The 22,417-nt window shown below is 37.0% G+C and overlaps 1 protein-coding gene across 17 annotated transcripts in view; it reads right to left on the bottom strand.

The window, feature by feature from the left end:
• Positions 1 to 855: 855 nt before the first annotated feature.
• HDAC4 (histone deacetylase 4) overlaps positions 856 to 22,417 on the bottom strand; it is a 147,363-nt gene continuing 125,801 nt past the window's right edge. For all 17 annotated transcript variants that reach the window (XM_067785931.1, XM_067785926.1, XM_067785924.1 and 14 more), the window contains 7 exons: positions 15,021 to 15,823; positions 13,853 to 14,158; positions 12,900 to 13,781; positions 8,539 to 8,658; positions 8,032 to 8,466; positions 6,247 to 6,380; positions 856 to 6,185 (listed from right to left, as the gene is read on the bottom strand). In XM_067785931.1, coding sequence (XP_067642032.1) covers positions 6,131 to 6,185; positions 6,247 to 6,380; positions 8,032 to 8,466; positions 8,539 to 8,658; positions 12,900 to 13,781; positions 13,853 to 14,158; positions 15,021 to 15,823 — 2,735 coding nt within the window. In that variant the 3' untranslated portion in view covers positions 856 to 6,130. The remainder of the gene's footprint in view (positions 6,186 to 6,246; positions 6,381 to 8,031; positions 8,467 to 8,538; positions 8,659 to 12,899; positions 13,782 to 13,852; positions 14,159 to 15,020; positions 15,824 to 22,417) is intronic.

Here is a 22,417-nt window from a genome sequence, read left to right on the forward strand (position 1 = left end):
TTCTTTATAATATAATTCTTTGAGAACTATACATTTTGGACTTTAAATATATTTGGATCAAGGTAAAGATTATTTTTTGAGTCCGATAGAACTAGTTAAACTCGGACTTTTAAAAATAAAAGTCCGGAAATAAAAGTTAATTCCAGACTTTTATTTTTTAAGGCCAAAATAAAAGTCCGGATTTAAATTTTATTTCCGGACTTTTATTTTTAAAAGTCCGAGTTTAACTAGTTCTATCGGACTCAAAAAATAAAAATACAATTTTACTTTTTTATGTGGACTTTCATGGAAAAAGTTCGAAAAATAAAAAGGATGCATGATTCGACATGATATTGGTATAGGGATACCTGGGAACTCAAATATTTTCGCCTAGGACAATTTTTTGACCAGGACTTTTTCGACTCCGAAAAAATAAATAATAATCATTTTCCGTCCCTGCTGTAGTCTATGATATCACCTTAGACAGTTGAATCTATCCAATACCAAAATCTGTCGCTTTTGTGAACTGGAAGATGAGACGCCGATTCACATTCACCGCGAATGCGTCGCGCTGACAAGGCAGACTCTCTCCGATATAGGTGGCATGACTCTTAATCCCTTTGTGATATGGAGTAAGAGCCTGAAGAGGTACTTAAACATATTAAAAATCTCCGCATACATTAATAAGCTGAAGGGTCAAGCACAATAGATCTAAATAAAGGTCGCAGTGCATCGAGGCGATATTAATAATAATGGATCAGTTTCTTCAAAAACCTGGTTGTGTCTGAATTTGCCGTTTAAAAAGCTTGATTCAGGAATTTTGCGAGAAAGTAAGCTTCTGAAAAACGAATCAGAATTGTTTTGTCAAAATATAGGTTCTTTTATATATCTTTCAACAATTTATTATGATAATCACTTCAAATTTTTAATTTAGTATAACATTATTTATTTTAACATGCAAGTGCGTGTAATGGCTCACTGTATATTTATACATATATATATATAATTTTTTAATTTTGTTTTAGTTTCGAAGCGTGAAAAACAGCATAAATTACATTAAATGTCCATTTATGCATACGTATAAAATAATATATATTTCATGCATATGCTTACAAGCATATATACATATATACAAATGTATTAAAAGTTACTGCTTACTGCTAAATTTACATTAACTATAATATGTTTATATTTATGTTTGTGGGTGTTTATGTATATAAACATATATATATATACGCATTAATTATAACATGAAGAGCTATTTCATTATCTATCAATTGCATTGAACTTTCGCTATAACAAATCTAACATTAACATATACATACATACAGACAATGCACATATGTATTATCTATTAAGTTTAAGTGGTAGTATACATATATAAAATATTTAAAACTAAAAGGGTTTTACTTCCTAAAAGAGGAAAAACAAATAATTAAAATTAATTTTCAGTTTTACATATACATATGTATATATATGTACGTTTTTTTTTTGAATTTGTTTGTTGCGAGACACATCGGCCCTTAAACTTAAAACTAATCCAAAGTACATATCGCTCATTTACTTCAATAGTGTCATAACTCAAAAAACACAATTTTTCAGGAGTGCAATTCAAAGATTTTAACTACCATATGTTGCGCATATAAAAGCATATTTTCATTTTTATAGCACGTGGTAAATTCTTAACGGATCAGAAAGATTTTTTTATACAACATAGATCATGATATTGCGTATGTTTATATGTTATTAACTCAAAAGTCATTTTTTTTGAGTTATGACACTATTGAAGTAAAGGAGCGATATGTATGTAGTATTTCTTAAAGAATTATATTTCCAGCTAACTCACTTGTTCTTCTTTATCACATAGACTTTCTTTTTAATATTACAGTATCCTGCAAAAATTGTTGGATTACGTGTTCCATTTTTTCATGTTGGAGTACTCTAACAATACTCCTTTGCAATGCGTTTGCGGCCCACGATCAGCCGTGTTTTAACGACCGTGATCACGACACAATGAAGATCGAACAGAGTTGCCAAAAGTAAAATATTGCATACAAATAACTGATAATAAAATTACTATGGCATCTCTGATAAAATGCAACCGCGCACTAGTTTTATGTACACATACTATAGTATAGAGAAATATTGAAAGAGGAAATGTGTCGGAAAGAATGATCGAAGTGAATTTAATTTAAAAGGCAAACAATTTTATTGGTGAAAAATAAAATAAATAAAATAATTATAACCAAATATATAAAGGTAAAATATGGAATACAGCGCACGCCACAAAAGACGTATTCAGAAAATGGAGTGGTAAAAGTTTGCGCGTAGATTGAAAAATGGAGAAAATGCGACGCTCCAAATTATAATACAACTTTTATATTTTATACTACGAATATTCTTATGTTATTTAGCAATTGCGTGAATGATTTTTTTTATTTTTATGTTTTATTTTGGGTGGCTTCTTCTCTAGCGATAGTTTTAAAAGTACTCCAAGGAGTAATGCTTTGAGAGTACTTTCTTAAGAAATCTCCTGTAGGTACTCCATCGAGGTCGGTTTAACGAGTACTCTTTTGCTAGTATTCCAAGGAGTAATGTTTTGAGGGCAGTTTCGCAAGTAATCTCTTGTCGGTACTCCATGGAGTAATATTTCTGGAGCAGTTTAGAGAGTATTGTTCCGCAAAGATACTCCATAGAGTAGTTTTTGTGCAGTACTTTGGCATATGATCCTCTGTGGGTGCTCCATGAAGTACTACAGTGAAAGTACTTTGGAAAGTACTCTCACGTATGTTCTCTATATTTAGGTTAGAGATTACAAAAACTTCAGGTTTTCCATAAAAACAACAAAAGCCTGAAAAACTAACATAATAGTGGAATAAAATGTTTAAGAGCTGAGCTCAAAGCAGCTGTCGTTTACTGGAAACAATTTATTGACATCTGATATATTAGAACTTCTTTCTTTACTTATTTCGACCAGAAAAATTTCGGATGAGACAGACTTCTATTTGGTACGGAAAGTTCCCAACAATACTTTCACAGTATATGAGATAGAAATTCGTCAGTTTATTGGCGTAGTAAATCTTATGTCACTTGTTCAGCTACCAAGGGTAACCTACCATTGGAGTTCCATTCTGGGCACAACTCTAATTCAACAAACTACGTCTTCTAACAAATTTGAAAGGATAAGGAAATAATGCCACCTTGGCGCAGACAGAATCTTTAAAATACGTTCAGTCACGCACTCCTTGAACGAAGCATAACCCAAAATTCCATTAGAAACGAGTTCGCGTAGATGAGGCATGCAAGGAGAATGTTGTCAGAGTCGACGAGGCAAATTTAGGTGCCTGCTCTATCGTAGTGGTAAGGCTGGGGTTGACAATTGGGTTGGAGAAGCTAAAAATAGCGCTGGCAGCCCCTTGAAAGGGTTGCGCTACACAAGCCCTTGAATCAATTTGGTATTTTTTTTTTGTTTTTTGGCAGTCCCCGCTTACGACAGGCATATCTGCCGCGTGTATATACTAAACCCCCTTACCCGTTGTACTCTTGGGCTAGAGACCATTAGCAGAAATATAATTCCTGATAGCAAATTTCCGAATAATAAGGCGGTCATGCAAAAAGATCGAAGATATTCGGAGGGATATTAATCGAATATCAAGGGCGTGGACGTGTCAACAGTTGTATGGATGGACAATAAACTAGTTACATTAGTATGCACATTTACTGCTGAAATTCCAATATATGAAGTCTGTATATATGACAAAAAGAACTCATGGTATATAAACATGTTGTTGGGGAATATTGCCGAAACATGGGTGGCCTGGACCTTATCCATAGTTTTATGGGTCTCTACAAGATAAAACTATGAAGTAAACGTTGGCAGCTGCGTATATTTTACCACTACTTGGACCTTACCATAACCAACTCATGGCTCCTTTACGCTATACCAAAAACACCACCTTTCCTCATCGTCAATAACTTTTCTGATCATTTTCCTTACCACTGTTGCTCATTGTTGTCTGCCATCTACATTTCTATTTGTAAAACGCTTATATTAGCTTCACTTGTATGTATGCTTGCTTGTAACTCTCTAAAATAGGCGCGCGAAGGAGACTTAGACCCATCTAGCAGCAATTATTGAAGTGGTTAAATAACTCGTTACAAAACGAGTTGTGCTTAATAGCGGAGATACGAACCTGTGCTACGGTGCTAGCAACAAAACGGCACCATATTTGCGTGTTTTTTTTAGTTTTTTTAAACTATGTTTATATTATTATAATAATATCCATACAAAATCAATATAAATTGTGGTCGCTGAAAGTGCCCATTTACTCCCAATTATGTTTTTCGACTTAAATGACGTTCATCATCCCTTTAAAATCGGAAAAAAGTTATAAATGTTGAGCACTCTTAAATGTAAACACATATATTTGGTACTGCCAAATATCAAAAAACTAATCCGTATCGTTTCAGTAATATTATGACCGTGATAGCTGGACAGCTCATTGGAACACTTTTAACAACTGTTTGAATGTGAATTTAGACAGAGTTTTGCAGATCGACAATCGTGACAGTTATTATTTTATTACATTTAACCTACATTTAAAAGACGGTATATTTTCTTCTAGCTCATTTTTGTATGTATTAAATATGTATCATTAGGGTGGTCTCAAGGTATATGGTGAAGTTTAATTTTTGTTCTATCTTTCGGAGCACCCTCCTAATAGATGAGAAAATGATTATCGTAAAGTTTCAAGCCAATCCGATAATGTTAACACGTGCCTCAATGAGGTCAAAGTTAGGAAAGAGCAATTTTTCAGAAGCAATTTTAGTGTTTCGTCAGTAAAAGCGAAACCATTTATGCCAGGAACTTCACTCGTATATACTTCGATAAGATAAAACAAAAATTAAAATTCACCATATACGTTGTAACCACCCTAATGTATCATTGTTCACAAATTCATAAGAACACTATTCTAAACGCGTAAATCCCACTTAATTGCGTAAAATTTCTAAATAAATCAGTTTTTAAACTCCTCTTGCATGGTTTTCGCAATTGAAAGACGTTTTTTACTAGTTTAGATCTGTACTACTTAGTGGAAGATCTATCTCGGCCGCCGTTTCGAAAACCACACAACTCAGAAAACTCTTCGAAAACGCCCTTTAGCAGAGTTTGCTGAAAAATGCCCCAGCTCAAAATCTATCTCATAAACGTCCTCTCAGAATTTTATGGAACAACGCGGTTTTTCAGGCATCGATTAAAGCTCCATCTCAGATATTGTTTCAAAAACGTTTTATCTTAATGTAAGTTTAACACATTTTGAATTGAGATAGAGGGGCTTATGAAAAAAATACAAATAGTGCGTTCTTTAATATAAGGCGTTGTTGAAAATGATTTTTCAAACAAATTCTCTAAATTGCGATTTCGAAACGGGATATTCCACTCGGCAGTAAATATATTGTCCTAATATAAAGTTGTTTCGTTCTGCACAAGTGCTGTTTGTATTAACTGTAACCATATGGTTCATGTTTCAAATATATTTTTTTAGACATAAGTGCATGCAAACATATGTACATTTGTACTATGTATGCGTGTACATAAACTTTTATTTACTACTTATCTTAGCTTAGCAATGAATGCGCACTACATACATAATATTTATAAATTTATAAAAGAGATACTCACAAAAAACAATCATCTACACATAAATGCCGTGACACAAAGCCCGTTCACATGATTCTTTTATACTTTCTGCCATAATTTTTCAACTAATATACATAAGAACATACAATTATCAAAAAATAAAAAGAATATCGCTTTCAAGTTTCGCATCCTTTTCACAGACAAGGAACATAAGTATTTCTGCAGTTGCTTTTGAAGTTACATACATATATGTGCTGTTTTGCAATGACCGCTTAAAATTCACCTCGCCACAAATTCAAATTAAAGTTTAGAATTCGTATCCGAACAAAGGTGAACAAATTTGCTCTTAAGCAGACTTAAGCGTTTATTACACGATACCACATAAATATCTGCCACCTTTATTGCCTTTGGCTTTAAATAACAAAATTACATATATGCATAAGCCGGCTATTGGCGGCAGCGTATAGTGCATTCGATGTTAAAGGTTCAGTACGCGTTTGATATTTCAAATTATTTGGCTTCATCCTGGTCCATTGGTTCTTCTGAGTCATCGCGAGACAAGGTTCTGGAAATATGAACAATTAAGCATATATGTATGTATTTGTACACTTTTTGTAATTGTATACCTGTTCATAGACTGCATAGATAGACCTGCCATGGCTGTAATAGTATCCGATTCATCGCGTTCAATTTTCAATGCGTCTATTGCGGATAAGCCGACAGTATGAGCCAAACGCCTTACACATGGCCAGTGTTGTAACTGTAATTTAAGCAAAATTATATTTTTTTATTTAGACGTTGTGCATTGCCCATTTTCCAACATTGCTTGCACCTCGATCTATATGTTCTACAAAACAAGACCAACTTGACTAAGAGGTATCTAAAAGTAACCCCGAAATAGAATTCATATGACCCTTATAAAACGCCCAAGCTGGTCGCAAAAACCATAAATCAAGGCGAAAAAATGCCGTAATAAACGATAATAATGTGGCATGGTTCCAAAACTATGCGATCTAAGTCCGATATATAACCTTACGATGTCTCAATGGGATGGGTGACACTGCGAAACTACTACAATAAGAAGGTGTGGGGCTCAGTCTATGTCAGCGGTCGCCAGAATGCTTTGACCGCGAGCTGTACAACCGATCTACTTATTATCATGGGTGCAAAGTCAAATAGCCTTCCGAAAAAACACTTCCTTACTTGCTATAACATATATTAGTTACTAGCGTACCCGGCAGTCTTTGTTCTTCCCGGAATTTATCAATCTCTATCCCAATCTCTTCTTATAACAGCCGCGGCTCTGGCAACTCCATGTTCCTCATGGATCTAGGGAGTGGGAGGGCGGGATGGACTAGCAGGTTCCATGTTGTCATACTAAGTCGTTCCCGAGATGGTCGGGCTAGTACCTCTTTCCTCTTCCTCATCCTCTCTTTATTTTTCTTCCATTCCAGATCTCCAATTCCCACTCCTATCTCTTAATTTTCTTTTTCTGCCTATGGCTTCTCGTACATATAACTCACACCTCTCTCGCTGTTCTTATTAACCAGGGAACATTATTTAAACCGCCATAAACACATCCTATATCCATGTTCAAAAAACCTTCTAGGGTCATCCCAGTTCCAAATTTTGGTCGACATCTCGGTAATAGGATCACATGCGGAATTAAAAACCACCTATAAACCATCTACGAAACTATATACATAAAACCAACGCAGCTACAGTTTTTTAGATTTGTTCATCCCAACTTTTCTTACAAAGTTACCAAGAGATTACACATTTTTATACTCAGCTGAGCAGAGCTCACAGAGTATATTAATTTTGTTCGCATAACGGTACCCCGTAACGGCATAAACTAATCGCGATAGATATAAACTTCTATATATCAAAATGCTCTGGGCGAAAAAAGAAATTCCTTTAGCCATGTCCGTCCGTCCGTCTGTGCGTAAACACGATAACTCGAGTAAATTTTGAGGTTTCTTAATGAAATTTGGTATGTAAGTTCCTGGCCAGTCATCTCAGTTCGCTATTTAAAATGAACGAAAGACTATAACCACGCCCACTTTTTCGATATCGAAAATTTCGAAAAACCGAAAAAGTGCGATAATTCATTACCAAAGACGGATAATGCGATGAAATTTGGTAGGTGGGTTGACCTTATGCCGCAGAATAGAAAATTAGTAAAATTTTGGACAATGGGCGTGGCACCACCCCACTTTTAAAAGAAAGTAATTTAAAAGTTTTGCAAGCTGTAATTTGGTAGCTGGGCATGTAATGTTCGGTTACACCCGAACTTAGCCTTCCTTACTTGTTATATATAAGGTTTGCTTCAAATAGTTTCGGGTATACCAGATTTAATAATGTTTTTCTTTCACATAATCAGCGTGACGATTTGTTAATAAACATCTTACCTGAATAGCTATTGTCTTCTGTAGTGTATCTATCGCATTTTGACACGGTTGTCTATTGAGTTCACTTTCAGCTATCGCAGACAATGGATCGCCGAGTAATGCACGTACACATTCTTGAGCAGAATCACAAATAGCAGCTAAATCATAGCCACCCTCCAGCGCTAACACCACTTTACCATCTGCCAATTGCATAAGTTCACGCGTCATAAAGCCAAAGCAAGCTGGTGAAATTAAGTAGCCGCCTAAAGGCGGCGGATGGCCAGCTGCTGCATCAAAACCAGCCGACACCAAAATAATATCTGGATTAAAACTTTTTGCTATAGGCATCACAATTGTACGAAATGCAGCAATATATTCTGCATCGCCTAAGGGTGGATCCAACGAACCCGACCAGGAAATGTTTACATTAAAGCCAATGCCAGTGCCAACACCACACTACAGCAAATACAAGTATAAGAAATTGTTATTTATAAAGAAAATTAATCAAAACTACTATATAATGTTTACCTCAGTTGACCCGCCAGTACCGGGAAAGAAATTACCGTCATCATGCCGGTGTATGGACAAATACAGAACATCGGAGCTATCATAAAATGCCTGTTGTGTTCCGTTACCATGATGTACATCCTAATTAGTAGTAAAGTGTTGTTGTTAATATTTTAAAAGTTGTTGTTGTTAATATAATAATAGTTTTATAAAAACAGCTTGTAGTATTATATTTTTATTTATTATTCTTGCTATCTCAATTCAAAAAGTCAGATGGAAGGAATTCTCCTATTAAATATTTGATAATGAATGTAGTACTAGCCTTTACCCGCTGCTCGGTTCGCAAGAAAAAACGTTACGACCCATTTACCAAATATGATTGGTCCTGGTCGAATAGCAACAAATTCGAACAAAGAATTTAGAAATAATCTTGAAATAGTACACATATCCGAAATGATCCTAAAAATGGAATAGAGTTCCGTAATGATCCCTAAACAGTCGCAAAGTAATAATAGAGTACCGAAATGTTTCGAAGATGGCCATAAAATAATTCGAAGATTGTTCCGAAGTGACCTCGATAATCCGAAACCAAGACAATCTTGCGGAAATAGTCCCACACCAAAGGATAATAACCTGAAATAGCTGTAGAATAGTCCCAAAAACAATCCCGAAAAATTACCGGCATGATCCCGAAATGATTCGAGTTGGTACCTAAATTATATCTGAACTATATCGGAAAATTCTGAATATAATCTGCAAAATATCCAGAGATAGTTGAGAAATATCGGGAAAGAGCTATATTGAAATACTACCGAAACTATTCCGACGAAATAGTCCTGACAATTGTAATTATAATAATTGTAAATATAAGTAATTGCTTCCAGGGGACGTGGGGCCTCTGTCCTTTATTTCAAGTACTAAACTTCAACCAAACCAGCGGCTGTGGAGTGATTAAGTGACAGTGGTTAAAAAATTATTAAAATGTAACAGTCCCAAGGGGGGTGGGATCCGATCTCCTCAAAACCTTCGGGGAGTGGCCTTATCGTTACAACAACAACAACGGATCTTTCCACACTATTAGCAATCTGGGTGCCAAATTTCATTCAAATCTGTGCAGCAGAACCATCATTGAATTAAATAAATATAAATTTACATCTTTAATTTATCGGCGGCCGCCGCACAGTGGCATTTTTGCTTCGTTTAGACGCGAAAAAGTAAAAATTTTCAAGTCATATTTTTTTTAAATTTAAATGCAGTTTGTTTTTAAAATGTCTACAGTATATAACGGTAATTATCTTTTCCTATAATTATTCACCCTTATTGTCAGTCGTTCAGTGACGACGACGACTCACGACGACGTGTTAAATTCGGTATTTCCATCGTCGTTTTCGATAACTATTGACGACTATCGACACATGTTTGGTATTGGCTAAGCAAATTTGCTGTCGTCGTCGCCCACACACGACGCCATTTGTGTCGACGCTGTTTTTACTGACGACAGAAGGAAAATTTGTAAGTAAAACATTTCTTTTTTAATTAATTAAATATATATATATGTAATATGCATTGTTTTTTTAGATATTCAAAATGAAAATAACGCGTGCGCAATAATTCGAGGTTCTTGTAGCTGGGCTAGAAAAAATCGAAGTTATTTCTGATTTTTTTTTCTATTGAGTCTAAGCTCCTCTTTATTATTTTCGTCACTAGAGCTCATAATAAAACATTTTTGTAAAATCTTGAAAAGAAATATTTAAACAAATCTCAAATCACGAAAAAAGATACAGAAGTAGTAAGAAAAATCGAACAGCTGATCCAGAATTGACAGAGATGGTATATTTTCCTTTCGTTTTATCGATAAATTGTCGTCGTCGTCTCAACAAGCTTAGCCAATACCGATTTGGTGTCGAAGTGACGACGACGTCGATACGATGTGACGTCGACTGAAATACGACGATGCTGTCGACGACGACAATGACAATACGGGTGAATAAAACATTTTTGTAAAATCTTGAAATGAAATATTTAAACAAATCAATCAAATCGTGAAAAAAGATACAGAAATAGTAAAAAAAATCGAACGGTTGATCCAGAAATGGCAGAGATGGTATATTTTCCTTTCGTTTTATCGATAAATTGTCGTCGTCGCCTCAACAAGCTTAGCCAATACCGATTTGGTGTCGAAGTGACGACGACATCCATACGATGTGACGTCGACTGAAAAACGACAACGACAATGACAATGATTGTTCTTCATTGCATAATCTGCTGTCAAACTGTCACCCCTTTACGGTTGTCAACGTCAACCATCACTTCGTATCATCGTCGACATCAATGTCACGTCAATGCATAATTGGTATTTACTAAGGTTATGTATTGATGCTGACGTGATATCGATAAAAATACGATCCCTATATTTTTGACAGTTGTTTATTTACAATTTGTATTGAGTTAATTCTTTGTTTAGTGGACAATTTGTGGATCTAAATAATTGCTGAGATCTATTAGTGCACAATTAAGCATTCCGGGCAAAATACACACAAGGAATTTGTTTGAATATTGTAGATGATTGCATTTCTCTTTAGTACACCATTAGCGACTCCTCTACCTCCCAGAGCGTGGTGCACTAATGGAAAACTTAATTGAATTCGGGAGGGGTATCCGTACCCGTATTGACCGCGATATTAATAATCCGAACGCGGAAATAAAAAATCCTTGAATATTCACACAACACCTTTTAATGAACCACTTGAAAGCTTGCAACTGTTTTTTTTTTGCAAATATTTCCTAACGCAAGTAAAATGTTTATTTTCCGGCATCGGATTATTAAAATCGAGGTCAATACGTGTCTTTTGATACCTCTCCTGAGTTTTTTGGACGTGTTTTAGCAGTCGATCGCTGCCCTAGAACATTACCACAATTCTATTAAACTGACTGCTGTTGGTTATTTTGCCTATTTTCTGAAATTGAATAAAAAATTTCTAAATAAAGAGCATAAAAAAGCTTATTTTTTTGAATTTTTAATAGCTGAATTCTGTATTGCCGCGCTTGTCGTCACCAAAAACTGTGTTGACAAATTTTGTGTCGCGTCACGTCAACACAACTTCAACATTGTTTTAGCCAATACCAAAAAAGCGTCAACACCCGTCAATAGTTATCGACGTTGACAACGCCGATACCAATTCATGAGCGTGGACACTAATTTCCTCACTATTGACAACCGTAATATGGGTGTGTGAGTTGTTGATGACGCGCTAAGTAGTACAATTTACAGAAGTGAAATAACGCGTGGTTTAAAATTAAATAAAACTTTGTGGTGAAACAAAAGCTAAAATATTTTTCAGCTATTTAAAATCTCGTAATTATATTATTTTGCAAGTGTTCAAAAGTTTTTTGGTTGAGTATTTTTTACGAAATTATGAGTTTTTTATGTGTATTATTTTTGTGCTCAAAATATATAAAACCGTGAAAAGAAAAGCCTGCCAAAAGTTTGAACCACGCTGTACCACAATAATTTTTGTATTACTGCTATAATTCATTCCCGTAGGTCCCTGTTTTGATGTAATGACGATAACAAAGTGGGAGTTGTATGAGGTGTGGGTTGCGGAACGTGGCCAAAAGCAAAAGGATAAAGCCGTTTAGACCACGTGTGTACTATTTTAGGGAGGGAGTAAATAGAGACGAGGGATTGTATGATGAATGCTGCAGTAAAGTAAACATTTTTTTATCAAAACTTCGTATCAGATGGATTCAAGTTAATTACACCAAAGTTAATTTTCTTGGAAAGCTTGCTTCATGGCTTGAAGAAGAAAAGAAATTTAAATATAGGTATGTTCGATTGTGAACAAAAGAACGAGATAAGGCTATAAGACAGTTTGGAGGGGGGGGGGGGCACCCCCATTCCCCCTTCGTCTATCCTCACTGAAGGGGGTAAAGCATACAAACATATACACTTGGTTTGAATGAAATATATTTGTTTTGCAGTGAGTTATTAATTTTTCGCGTCTAAATCATGCAAAAAGGTCACTGTGCGCTGTGGCGTGGTGGTAGCGTGTTCCGCCTACCACATTGAAACTTTTTTCCATTAGATAAACAGTTTTCCAAGAGTTTCTGACTTTGACTTAAAAAGTGTACGTAATAAAATAGAATATTCATTTTGTTTCGTCGATTTTCCGACAGGGTTGATAGTGATGTATACTGGAACAATTTTTAACGATTTGAACGAGAAATTACATTGAAGATGGCACAGCGCCGAAACCGGTTTGTCTCCAAACCATATTTGATAAAGGATAACGGATAATCGTTCCAATATACTCAAAAAAGAAGACCGACTTTTTATCCAGATCTAGGCAGTCTAATGTATGTAAATTCATATGTTTACTTACCCAATCCACAATCAAAATACGTTTTATTGTGGGTATGCGTTGGCGCAAGACTTTAGCTGCAATTGCTACGGAATTGAAAAAGCAAAAACCCATTGCCAGACGGGCCTCTGCATGATGACCGGGTGGTCGTACTACGGCGAAACCATTTTTAAGATCACCCTTTGCTGTTTTAATAGCTAAATCAATAACGCAACCGGCAGCCATACGTGCAGCAGCCCCTGTATGATCCTTATTCCAAGTTGTATCCAAATCTACACCGTAACCGCCACACGTTAAACGCACAACACCCAATGCAGGTAAATTATCCAATTTTTGACGATTTGATGGACAGGAGCTCGAGCCAAAGAGTAATGTATGTGCCTCAGTGTGCACTGTTTGCAACTCTTCAAGGGTGGCTTTTCGTGAACGCAAACGATCACAGCGTTTGGCCAAATCTGTTTCAATTAAGCGAGCCCATATGCTTTGCAAACGTCCACTATGCTCCGGATGAATTGAATTATCACCACAAATGCAAGAATGTTTTTGCATAAGATTATCATAAGCGAGGCCGGTGGTTATTTTGTGCGTAGCATAATCATTCGAAAGCTTTCCAATCGCTGCACCACCACCAACAACGGCCGGATGTATGGCAGGTATAGATGAAAATGTATTTGACGCTGGTGCAATACCAGACGATGAGTGGTGTTCTAATACACGACGTCGGTGTGGCACGGTGAGATTAACTGGTGGAATATTATCAGCTGATGTAGATGTTATAATGGGTGGCGCATACTGGCCCGTATCTGGCAGTTGGCTAATACCATTAGGACCCATATGTACCAAAGGACTAGATAGTGTACGTGATAACGGGTGTACTAAGCGATGTGCGACAGGATCCTCTCTCTAAATTAATTATTCAATTATGTTATTTATATGTGATTAAGAATAGATTTTTTTAAATTTGGAAACTTTACCTGTAATGCTTGTCTATATAGTAGCTCGCGTTGTTGTTGCAGGTACTCCTGATCTCGTAATTTACTGGGTGTATTGGGCATACATACACCTGATGGCGCATTTGTTGCTTCTGGCAGATTTTGTGAGCTACTCGTGGGTACAATACCCGTTATTACTGTTTTTGGTGGTTTCTTTTTGTCCGTCAGATCAATAACTTCACCCGCATCTTCCTCTTCTTTGAGTTGTGGCTCGCGGTTTGCGCTACTGCGATTGATCAATGTTTGACGTATCTTTTGTGTTACCAACAAATGCGCCTGTTGCTCCGCCTAAAAAAAGTGCAAACTTCCGCTATAGCCCTGATATGATCCTTAAAACAATCACGAAACAGTTCAGAAAATGAAAATCCATAACAGTCACGAAACGGTCCCGCAACATTCGCAAATTATTACGCAAACAATCATGAAATAATCCCGAAATTATCCTGAAAAGATCTTGAAATCGCCCCGAAATTATCCGATAGCCCTAAAATCATTCTGAACGAGTTCCTTCAAATATTAAAAAAAAATTTTTAAATTATCTCGAAAGTGCCGGCCACTGTGATGTGGTGGAAGCGTGCACAGCTTTTCTAAGCGCAGTCGCCCTAGGAAGTAGTTTCACTCCGAGTATATTTTTACCATGAAAAGTTTCTCAGTGAAAATTCATCTGCCCAGCCGCTGCCATTCAGAGTCGGCATAAAAGATGTAGATCTCGTCCCGCTAATTTGTAGGGAAAAATAAACGACGCAAATTGGTAGAGGTAAATCTCGCAAATAATTGTTTTTATTTAGTCCCAAAAAGTAGCCTAAATAGCCCCGAAAAGATCCCAAAATAGCCTAAAAGTTCTCGAAACACATTCCCGAAATAGTCCCAAATGTTTCAGAAAACATCCGGATACTACCTAAAGAGTCCCGAAATTATTCGGAGATATTTCCAATATAATCCAGAATGAGTAACGAGATGATCCCGAAACAGCTTCAAATTAGTCTCGACATGATCTCGAAAATAACGTAGAAATGAATAAAATATTTTACCGAAATCCTCCTAAAATAGACACTAAAACAACCACCGAATCATTCTAAATTAGACCCGAAATGATCTATAAAAATACCGTAAATGATACCGAAAGAGTCCCGAACTAGAAGATACTTACATCACTGTTTTCATAGTGTGTCTGTGCGACACTGATGGGTGCAGTTCCAGTAAGCATTGGATGACCAAGTGGTAGAGGAGCTGATTGAGTTCTTCCTAATGGTCGATGTCCTTGCTTGTTAAGGTGGGCATGAGCGACTTGGGCGTCGGTAATTGGTTGACCATACATCGTAGGTGTAGCACCGACCAAAGTTGCTGCACCACCAGCTTGTAAGTTACTAGCTCCTAAAATGGTATGATTGTGTGCACCAACACTACTAGCGCTGGAAAGGAGTGTCGAAGCTGCATGTGCAATGGGTGGTACAACTTCACTGGCCAAAGAAGCTTGCGATGATGAGGTGGACGTAGCCGAAGTCGACCGCACCACAGGTGAAGGTGCAGGTGGTAGAACACCAGCTGCGGCTGCTGCTAATGAAGTGGTGTGTGTAGAAGATGATAACGGCGGCGGGGGTGGTTGATGACGTGCGAAAGGCATCGTTAGCGGACTGTAGTAGGTTGGAGCGGCGAGAGTAGGTACACGTTGTCGTATAGCGGCGAGCATAGCATAATTATTAACATTTGCTTGAGCATGTGCATGACTTGCCATATGTGGACCGCCTAGCGGTATATTTGGCATTGAGGGTGAGCTAAATAGCGAGAGATCATTTATACTACTACGTTGTCCAGGCTGATATTGTCCGCTTTCTTCATTCTCTTCCTGAATGGGTGCGCTTGTAGGGGAACCCCGACTGCCCACAACGCCAGAGGAGGAAATCGTAGATGAGGGTGGTGAGTTAGGACCAGAATCCGTGGTGCTACTGCAATCTACAAATGAGAAAACAACAAACATTCTTTTTATAATAAAACTAATATCGTTTGTACATATGAGTAAATCCATGGTACCTTTGAAAAAAAAATTATGAAAAGCATATCGCTTTCCATCAAAAAAGGTTGCTGAAAAGGACAGTTATACTAATTTAACACAGAAGCATTAAAAAAAAAATAAAAAAAATAAATGTAAGGCGCGATAACCTCCGAAGAGATCTAAGGCCGAGCTTCTCTTCCAATTTGCGTCGTGCTCCTCTTGATTTTTCCCTAAAAATAGGCCGCAATTATGAAATCATTTAATGAAATAATAAATATTTGCTTTTTACACAACGCTAATTGCTTCATTAACGAACATCTGTCAGGTCTTAAGGAAATATTTAGTTTGAAATTAAAAACACATGGATGTAACGGAAAGAAACCATTTACTCTGCGCCTTTGTAGACAATCTAAATAAAATGTATGTGAGAGGAATAACGCCCTATCTCGGCAAGCGCTTCGTAAACACCCCATCTCAAATAAATTTTGAATAACGCCCCATCTGTGAATGAGAACGCCAAAAATATATCAATAATTAATTAATTATGAACTTTTATTTCGTATGAGAGCTTGAACTGCATAAGCGTTTTATGAAGGATATTTGACTAATTATTTCATTAGCTCCCTGTGTGAAAGTGGAATTAGGTTATTTTGACCGATTCGTACGGAGCTCAGATAGTCTGAATATGTACATATGTCCCTAGTGTTATCAGAAGTTTGATCGACCGAACTGAAAAGCTCCATCAAGAAGCAGGACCTATGTTATACAACGCCCATAATCAGTCTTCTCTTTTTAGTATAGGCGTTTCCTTACAATAGCTACGGAGGGCACAAAATCTTCCCTCCAGGTGGAAGCCATGCCTTAATTATAGTCACGTCAACATAATTGAGTTATTTTTTCCCTACCAATTATTATTATAATTAGGCCTTCATGCACTTCCAATTATTGTGCTTGAACTTTCAGCCTATTATTGTATGTGAAGGCTTTTAATGTATTTAAGTAGCTCCTCAGGCTTTTTACTCCTTATCAAGAGCAGATTAAGAATCGCGGAACCTATATGGGAGGGTATCTGCCTTGCAAAGCGACGCATTCGCAGTGAATGTGAAAGGGTGTTTCATCCTCCAGCTCACAAAAGCGTCAGAATTGTATATCGCATAGATTTAACTTACTTAGGTGATATCGTAGACTACAGTGCCCTGTATAGTACCCAGTGTGAGTTCGTGGGTCCCCTCTGCTTATATTAATGAGTTTGGCTGATACTCTCGTTGTTGGGGGTATAAAAAATGTGGCCTGTCTTTACCCTGGGCATTCAATCCCGAATTTGTGCTTTTGTGAGCCCACAGAAGTGCTCTGGACCATAGAATGCTGTTTCAGCCCACTGCTGGCTAGGTTGTCTGCCTGTTCAATATCTTCTTATCGCTGATGCCCGGAAACCTATTCTAACAAAACCTTGTTTTAGGCTTCCAGATCATTTAGGACTTCAATGCATTCATCCAGAAGTACTTATGTAAGACTGCAAAGCAAGTAAGGGTGCCTGGCTGTCTGACAAAATAAGAATACTCCACGAGGATACGACTCTTCGTAGACATTCTCCACCGCAAACTTCTATTGCATAGATTTATGCCTGGAAAATTCGTGAATTCTTGAAGTTCGGTCCATAGATGACGGTTAACGTTTTTTCGTCATAAAATTTTGATCTAGACCTCTCATTTAGGGTCGGTATATGGATTCCTGGTTTACCAAAGAGTGCTGTCCGCAATCGATACCTCAAAATTCAGTGGGTTTCTGAGTGTTGAGCCATTGTGTCACGTACGGGAATTTCTTATTACTTGCTCTTCCAATACTTTCGTATCAAAGCCGAAGTCCTCCTCTTACTTCTATGATTTAAGGCTTTAGGTGTCCCTTTCTTCTTTTGCGCATCTAAGATGTTTTGATTGTTGTCTTTGGTACTTCTCTTCCTGACGTGCAGATAAATGCAGTACGTGCAAAACACATCCTCCGCCTGCTTGTTTATTTGGAGGATATAGTGGAAACCCTCCTTTGTAGGCCGAGACATGCGAAGCATCTTCTAAACCTGTACCGACAAATTAGATTTTTTATGCTTGTTCAACGACGAAACCTCACATTGGATTCATACCGTAGGCTTTGGTGTCGTGTGGTTCTACGCTATACCCCCCACTAACTTAGTACATGCATCTTTAAGTTGTTTACCCGAAGGATGAAAACAGTTTACTCGACTCATCCCACAACATCTTGATGGTGAGTTCAGAAGCTCCTTTTCTATTTATGCATCTCCATCTTCCGTGGCAGGCTTAAGGCCGATCGGCGCATCTTTATTCCGCCTGTAGCTTCTTCCTCCTCATAGTGGTTGCGAAACAACTTCCACCTGTTTCTATGCCACGCACTCGCTCTTCCGTTCGGTTGATTCGACCAGGGACCACAGGCGCGAGATACTTTTTATTGCGGTGTATATATTAGATTGGAACAAAGCTCTTCTATTTATATAAATTTGTTGTGAGTGTACCAGTACTCGAAAATCAATCTATGGAGAATCTGGTAATTCAGAAATCAATTGCTTCGTTCAATTAACGCCGCAGCCAAAACTGATTGCCACATCATTCATACTCTCGGGATCAGCCGGAGTCACAATTTCACATCTCTTGGGCCTCTTATCACTCACTTCATCCCTATTTGCAGTTTTCGAGGAATTTTCTTGCCCGCTGCTGTGGTTCGTCTGCCTTCCGGCTTTGGACGAGCATGTCTTGTCGATGTAACTAGACTACCTTACGGTTATGGGACTGGATCCTTTTTGACTCGTAATAGCGAGCTTAACGCCGTAAGCTTATCAGTGCCTTTTTATTCCGCCTGTAACCTCTTCCTCCTCGTACTGGTTGCGAACCACTTTCGACCTGTTTATACGCCACGCTCGTTGGCGTCGACCACGGATACCAGGCGCGAGACAATTTTTTATTGCGGTATATATATGTATATACCTCCGCCCTGAGTATATTTGTAAACTTGTAGTTTTTCTCTAATATCATATTGTAACGAATTTAGGGAAAATTTTGCTTATTTGAAACCTTCTGCTAAACTGTTGAAAAAAACACTCATTGCAATTGGCCTTTATTAGACTACTTTCGGAAGTACAATTATACTTCACTTCACAATGGCGTGCTTAAAACAAAATGATTCACAATAGCGTGTTTAAATCAAACTGACCCCTTATTACTCAGCTTGCGCTGCTTTTATACTCTCGGTTTCCTCACCCATTTCTCCTAAAGTCTAGTAATTTCGCGAACAGTTGTAGCTCATGCTTGGTTAGTTACCAGCTATATACATGTATATCTGTAGTCCGCGCCTCTCCCATAGCCATATGCGTGTGTATGTGTAAGTACTTCAGCTGATGACTCAATATGCCGTCTGCGCCTTACTCTCTTCTTTCATCTTCCCTGGCATAAGAACTCATTACGTTAAAAACCTCTGCAAACCATTAAAGTTGTGCAAACGTTTATTTACTTTTAAGAAGAGATAAGCACAAAGTTTGTGCTAGGACTAGAAAATGGCTGCAAAGTACGTCGAATTTGCCAAAAAATGTTTGCTATAAAGTTAAAGGTTTCGTGGATTACGTCATATGTAAGTTATCATTTTCTTATATGTTTTATTATCAGAATATCTTAATGAGCTTATTATTATATTATATTATTATATTAGTATTGCAGTAATAAACAACATTTCTGAAGCAACAAACACATTCAAAGCATTACAAAACAAACTAGCAACAAGCAATCATGTCGAACGCAGAATGCAAAAAAAGAAGAACATAAATACATACATAAATACATTTTTTTCCTAAGAGAGCTATAGTATATGGATTTTCAAGGCTAAGGCACACAGAACATCAGCCGAAACCTTAACCGTTTTTAAATTTTCTAGAATCCAAATTAGGCGAACTATTTCGAGATTCATTTTAGGTTTTATTTGCATACGGATCACTAGCTGAGTTCGAATGAAGCCTGATCAAGATCCCGATAAAATTTAAGCATGGAAAAGCAACAACAACTTCGTGAACCTGATATTTATCTGGATCAATTTCGGAGCCGTATGGCGGTTCTGTTCGTTTTGTTTCTCGTAGTAGACTTGTGACAGCTCATCCTTTTTACTTGGTAGCACTTACTGACATATGCACTAGGGTGTCCGATATTTATCAACTTTTTTCCACTCGTCACCGCATACATATTTACTTTAAGTCTGACAACAAATTATATCGGCCATAAAATAATTCCATTATATTCGTTCTAAGTCATGCTGGAAAAATTATACATGTGCAGGGTGAAAATACAGCGCACGCTCGATAACGTGAACCCTCTAAAGCGTGAACACCCCAAAATGTGACAGGCATTTCTGTGCATTGACTACTCTAAAACGTGTACAAACCCAAAAAGCTCTATAACATTAACAATAAACGTTACAACTATTTGAATATAGTTTACATTGATCTCAAGTAATTCTGAAATTGGGGAATCCCCTAATTATAAAATAGGCATTTTATTCGTAATTGCATGTAAGGAGTCGCGGTTGGGTTTTGCAAAGAGTGGTTCGTCTTATGTTTTCTGGTGAAAATGAGTTCTAAAAAACCCGTGTGCTTGACATTAAAACAAAAGGCTGAAATTTTCGTCTTTAAAAAAAAAGGCTCATCTGTGATGATTTTAGCAAAGAAATATAATGTTGCTAAATCAACTATGCAGATGACGATCATCAACAAGAGGACGAATCCGACGATGACAGCGTATCAGAGCAACTGGAGAAAATTAAGCCGAATGAAGCAGTTGAAATTTTCAGCAAGGGGTTAATATGGGCTGGTCATGAAGACGTCGATCAAAATGATATGAGTGTGCTAAGACGGTTAAGGGAGAAAGCTGTGCTTCAAGTTTTGGAAAAACAGAAGATTTTTTTTAAATAAAACCATCGTATGACTTAATTTTCAATTAATATGTAACGAAAACAAGAACAAAATGTGAAAAAATATATTTACTTAGTCTTTTTGGGCATTCCAAAACGTGAACACTTTTGTTAACGTGAACTGCCTTGGTTTGAATTAGTTCACGTTATCGAGCGTGCGCTGTATATGGAATTATCAAATTTTCGTAGATAATTTCAATTTACAGCAATGAGCTACACAATCTTGTCAGAAATTAAAAACTCCACTAAAAGGTATGTAATAAAATTTGGATGTTAAAACTGACGCGTTTGACTGTGGCATCAATGGCGGACCGATACAAGGTGGCAGCATGGGACAGCTGATTATAAACTCTTTTTATTTGATTTGATACATCAACTTCCGGCGCAGTACGATTTTGACATTTGTCCATCGAATTTACAAAAACAAAGTACATGGAATTTTTATTTATGTTTGTAGGTATGTCACCATGCTGCCACCTTGTATAGTTCCGCCATGGTGGCATCAATCCGTAGGAAAAAATTAAACATTTTGCTTCGTCAAAATATATTCACAAACAAGTAAGGCAGGCTAAGTTCGGGTGTAACCGAACCGAACCGAACATACTCAACTGCCAAATTACAGCGTGGAAAACTTTTAAATTACCTTCTTTTAAAAGTGGGCGGTGCCACGCCCATTGTCTAACATTTTACTAATTTTCTATTCTGCGTCATAAGGTCAACCCACTTACCAAGTTTCCTCGCTTTATCTGACTTTGGTAATGAATTATTGCGCTTTTACGGCTTTTCGAAATTTTCGATATCGAAAAAGTGGGCGTGGTTATAGTCCGTTTCGTTCATTTTAAATAGTGATCTGAGATGAGTGCCCAGGAATTTACGTACCAAATTTCATTAAGATACCTCAAAATTTACGCAAGTTATAGTGTTTACGGACAGACGGACGGGCGGACGGACGGACATGGCTAAATGAATTTCTTTTTTCGTCCAGATCATTTTGATATATAGAAGTCTATATCTATCTTGATTAGTTTATGCCGTTAAGGGGTACAGTTATGCGAATAAAATTAATATACTCTGTTAGCTCTGCTCAGCTTAGTATAAAAACAAGAAAAGAACGCCGAGCCCATAAAAAATAGTTTGGACGATTGTTGTTAGGTTTAAAACGCGTTCTTTGATACCCCTTTCGACATTTTTAGACGCATTTTAACTGCCGACCCGGTTCTCAAGTAATAGTAATCTAGTCTTTTCTTAGAACTAATAATACTAGCTATTAGTTTGATAATTTATATTGAATTTTTATCTAAAATTTTAGTGGCGATTCGGGAAAAAGTTTGTAACTAACAGGCAACCTGAATAACTTTTACGTTGTGAATTCATACAAGTGGTGAATGTCTGAAAAAACGTTCACAATAGTAGGCAGCCTCGATTGCTTGTTAAATCGCTGTTCGATTACTTAAAACATTTTTATAAACGACTGGTATATTTCACTATTAAAATATTTTAAAATGTTTGCATATTTTCTCTATTAATTAAACTGTAATAAAAACAAGTAAGGAAGGCTAAGTTCAGGTGTAACCGAACATTACATACTCAGCTGA

This window comes from Eurosta solidaginis, chromosome 4, assembly GCF_040869045.1.
Source record: "Eurosta solidaginis isolate ZX-2024a chromosome 4, ASM4086904v1, whole genome shotgun sequence".
NCBI classification, from domain to species: Eukaryota; Metazoa; Arthropoda; class Insecta; order Diptera; family Tephritidae; genus Eurosta; species Eurosta solidaginis.